At 67.4% G+C, this 3,646-nt stretch overlaps 1 protein-coding gene across 1 annotated transcript; it reads left to right on the top strand.

Annotated features, from left to right (window-relative positions):
- Positions 1-406: 406 nt before the first annotated feature.
- On the top strand, positions 407-3,418 carry FOXF1 (forkhead box F1; the record flags this gene model as incomplete). The annotated part of the gene is made up of 2 exons (XM_082489275.1): positions 407-1,469; positions 3,258-3,418. The coding sequence occupies 2 exons, from the start codon at positions 407-409 to the stop codon at positions 3,416-3,418; spliced, it is 1,224 nt and encodes a 407-aa protein (XP_082345401.1).
- Between the last annotated feature and the right edge of the window lie 228 nt (positions 3,419-3,646).

Below are 3,646 nucleotides of genomic sequence, written 5' to 3'. Positions count from 1 at the left end.
GCTTCTTCTCTCTCGCAGCAGCCGAGCCCTGATCGCTTCCACCCCCCCCCACCCCCCCCCATCCCGCCTCCCTGCGCCCCCCCCCCCCCCCTCCCGCCTCTCACTCGCCTTCTGCAGCCGGGCTCGGATTTAGGGATAAAGTGGGAGGAGGAGGGAAAAGAGGGAGGGGGGGGTGGGGGTGTCCGTCGCTTCCATTTGTTTATCCACGGAGGGGTGAAGTCTCCCGGTGGAAAGAAACCCGCCGGGAGGGGAGGGGAGGGGGGGGGGGCGGCCGGGAGAAGGCCGGCGGGGGTGGTAGGGGGTGTTGTGAGTGGCGGCGAGCCCCCAGCAGCGTGGCCTTTGGGGGGGCGCGGAGGGGAGGGTGGCGGAGGAGGGCCGGGGCTGGCCGCCGCGGACCTGGCCGTAGATGACTGCAGAAGCGCAGCAGGCTCTGTCCTCTCAGCCCCCTCCTCCTCCGGTGCAGAGCAGCTACGGCCCCATGTCCTCCGTGGCCGAGAAACAGCCGCAGAACTCGGCCATGGACGCCGCCTCCGCGGCTCCCGGCGGGGCCACCGGCAGCGCTCCGGGTAGCGGCGGCGGGGCGCCGGGCAGCGGCGGTCCCAAAACGAAGAAGACCAACGCGGGGATCCGGCGGCCGGAGAAACCGCCTTATTCCTACATCGCCCTCATCGTCATGGCCATCCAGAGCTCGCCCTCCAAGCGCCTGACCCTCAGCGAGATCTACCAGTTCTTGCAGAGCCGTTTCCCTTTCTTCCGAGGCTCCTACCAGGGCTGGAAAAACTCGGTGCGCCACAACCTCTCCCTCAACGAGTGCTTCATCAAGCTGCCCAAGGGACTGGGACGCCCGGGCAAGGGCCACTACTGGACCATCGACCCGGCCAGCGAGTTTATGTTCGAGGAGGGCTCGTTTCGCCGCCGACCCCGCGGTTTCAGGAGGAAATGCCAGGCGCTGAAGCCCATGTACAGCATGATGAACGGGCTCAGCTTCAACCACCTCCCCGAGAGCTACGGCTTCCAGGGCTCGGCCGGCGGGCTCTCCTGCCCCCCCAACAGCCTCTCCCTCGAAGGGGGCTTGGGGATGATGAACGGGCATTTGTCCAGCAACGTGGAAGGGATGGGCCTGGCGGGACACTCCGTGCCCCACCTGCCCGCCAACGGCGGGCACTCCTACATGGGCAGCTGTACCGGCTCCTCGGCGGGGGACTACCCGCACCACGAGAGCTCCGTGCCCGCCTCCCCTCTGCTCGCCGGCGGCGGCGTGATGGAGCCCCACTCGGTTTACTCCAGCTCGGCCTCGGCGTGGGCTCCCTCCGCCTCGGCGGCCTTGAACACCGGCGCGTCCTACATCAAGCAGCAGCCCCTCTCGCCCTGCAACCCCACGGCCAACCCGCTCTCCTCCAGCCTTTCCACGCACTCCCTCGACCAGTCCTACCTGCACCAGAACAGCCACAACACCGCCGAGCTGCAAGGTAAGGCGCGGACACGCGTGGGAGACGCCCGAGTCCACCGCCGCCGCCACGGGGGTCGCCCGGGGGCTGCCGGCGGGGCGGGCGCCCTCCGCGGCCACGCGTGGATCCCGGTCCCGCTTCGTGGGCGGTTTTACTTTACCCCCGGGGAAGAGGCCGCCGTCCCCGCTGCTCCTCGCCTGCCTTCACGGGGGCAACCGGGCAGCCGTCGGGGCTCGCCCCGATGGGGGGACCCGGCTCCCCGCCGTTGCGGTGCTGGGAGCCACCGGGCCGGGGCTCCGCTCCACCGGGCGGCCGTTCTGCCGCCGGGGCCGCCCCGGGCCTAGGGCCGGTGGGCTCAGGCAGGCGGGGAGCTGCGGGAAGGCGAGACCGGGGATGAGCCCGAGGGGTCTTCCACCTCCATCGAGACCTGGAGGGAGAAAAAAGGGGGGGGGGTGTTTCCCCACCGGGGTGTCCGCCATCCTCCTCCTCCCGTCCCCGTCCCCCGCCATCAGCTCCTCTCGGGGTTGCGTTTTCCAGGCCCATCGCCTTCCTCCACCCTCCCGCTCCTCCTCCCAGGCAGAAGTCGGTGGCCCGGGACCCCCGCGCCCCGTAGCCCCGGCATGGAGCCGTCGGGGGTGGCTTTGCCCCGGCTCCTGGGGAGGGACGGGGAGGGAGAGATGGGGGTTTGGCCTGGAGGAGGCCTCGGGAAGGACGAGGCCGACGCTGGCCTTCGTCCTGCGGCCCAAATTCACCTCGGGGAGGGGGGTGGGGGCACGGGTGAGCCCTGGGAGCCGTGGCGGGGTGAAGAGGCAGGTTTGGGGGGTCCCTACACATCACCCCGGGCCGTAGGGCGCCTTGGGACACCTTTGGGGAACTCCCTGGCGGAAACGGGTGTGAAACGGAGCGTTGGCGGGTCAAAAAAAAAAAAAAAAAAAAAAAAAAAAAAAAAAAACGAAAGGAAGCGGGGAAAAAGGATGAGCCGGGCCGGGCCGGAGCGGCCGAACCCGGGAGCAGCACCGAGCAGGGCCGGGCCGGGGCTAGCGCTCGCCACCGGGCAACCGCCTGGCTCCCGGCTCGGTCCCAAGGCACCCAAAACCGCTGGAAAACGCAGCAAAAATCCGTCCCGAGGAGCCACCCGGGCCCGCTCGCGGCCTTAACCGAAATGCTCCCGATTAACACCCAAATTAACGGCGCCGGAGCGGCGGGGAGCGGGATTCCCGGGCGGGGCTCCTCCCCCAGCGCACCCCAAATTTACGGGGCGTTTTTCTGTCCCGGAGGTGGCGGCAGTAACGGCGGGAATAGCCGCGCTCTCGGCGGCGTTTCGCCCTCGGCCGCTCTCCGCCCGGTCTCTGCCGCCGGCCCCGGTGGGCGAACGGGCTTTCCCCGCTCCGCACCCCGCGGACATTCCGCGCGGGCGGGGGCGATGGGAAAAGCAGCCAGTACCTTCAAGGAGACAAAATGAATTAAAAAAAAGAAAAAAAAACCAACCCCCAAACAAAACAACAAACTAAACCTAACCCAAAACAAATGCCGTCTCCTGGAAGCGTCCCGGGGCCGCGGGGTTTTTCCTCCGCCGCACCTGTCCGCGCCCGCGGAGGCAGCGCCCGGGAGTGCCCGTCTATTTGTGTGCATGCAAAAATACACCCAATTTCACGCTGAGACCCGGGGACTGCGGGGGGTTTGTTGTTGTTTTATTATTTTTTTTTTTTTTTTAACCCCAGACGGCGGCTTTCTCCCCCTTCCGCGCTCAACCTCCTCTAGCGAATATAATCCCCGTGGCTGACAGTCTTTCCCCCCCCCGTCCCACAGGCATCCCGCGGTATCACTCCCAGTCTCCGAGCATGTGCGACAGAAAGGAATTCGTCTTCTCTTTCAACGCCATGGCCTCCTCCTCCATGCATTCAGCGGGCAGCGGCTCCTATTACCACCAACAAGTGACATACCAGGACATCAAGCCGTGCGTTATGTGATACGGGGCGGAAAAAACACCTCCTGGGGCCGGCAAGGCCTGACCCGGGCACCGAGCCCCCCCCCCCCCCCCCCAAAGGACCCTCTCGGTGGAAGGGGGGGGGTGTCTTTGCAGACTTGTGCAGGAGGTATAGACGGGAGCGGCCGGCACCGGGGCGTGCGGCCCCGGGGCTGAGCCTGCCCCGCAGCTGAGCATCGGCCGGACCCGGTCTCCAACGCGGGTCTTTAAT

The sequence above is a fragment of the Vanellus vanellus genome (assembly GCF_965231255.1).
Source record: "Vanellus vanellus genome assembly, chromosome: 12".
NCBI classification, from domain to species: Eukaryota; Metazoa; Chordata; class Aves; order Charadriiformes; family Charadriidae; genus Vanellus; species Vanellus vanellus.
The sequence above is the reverse complement of the archived record's forward strand: the minus strand, read 5'-3'. Positions and strand labels throughout refer to the sequence as shown.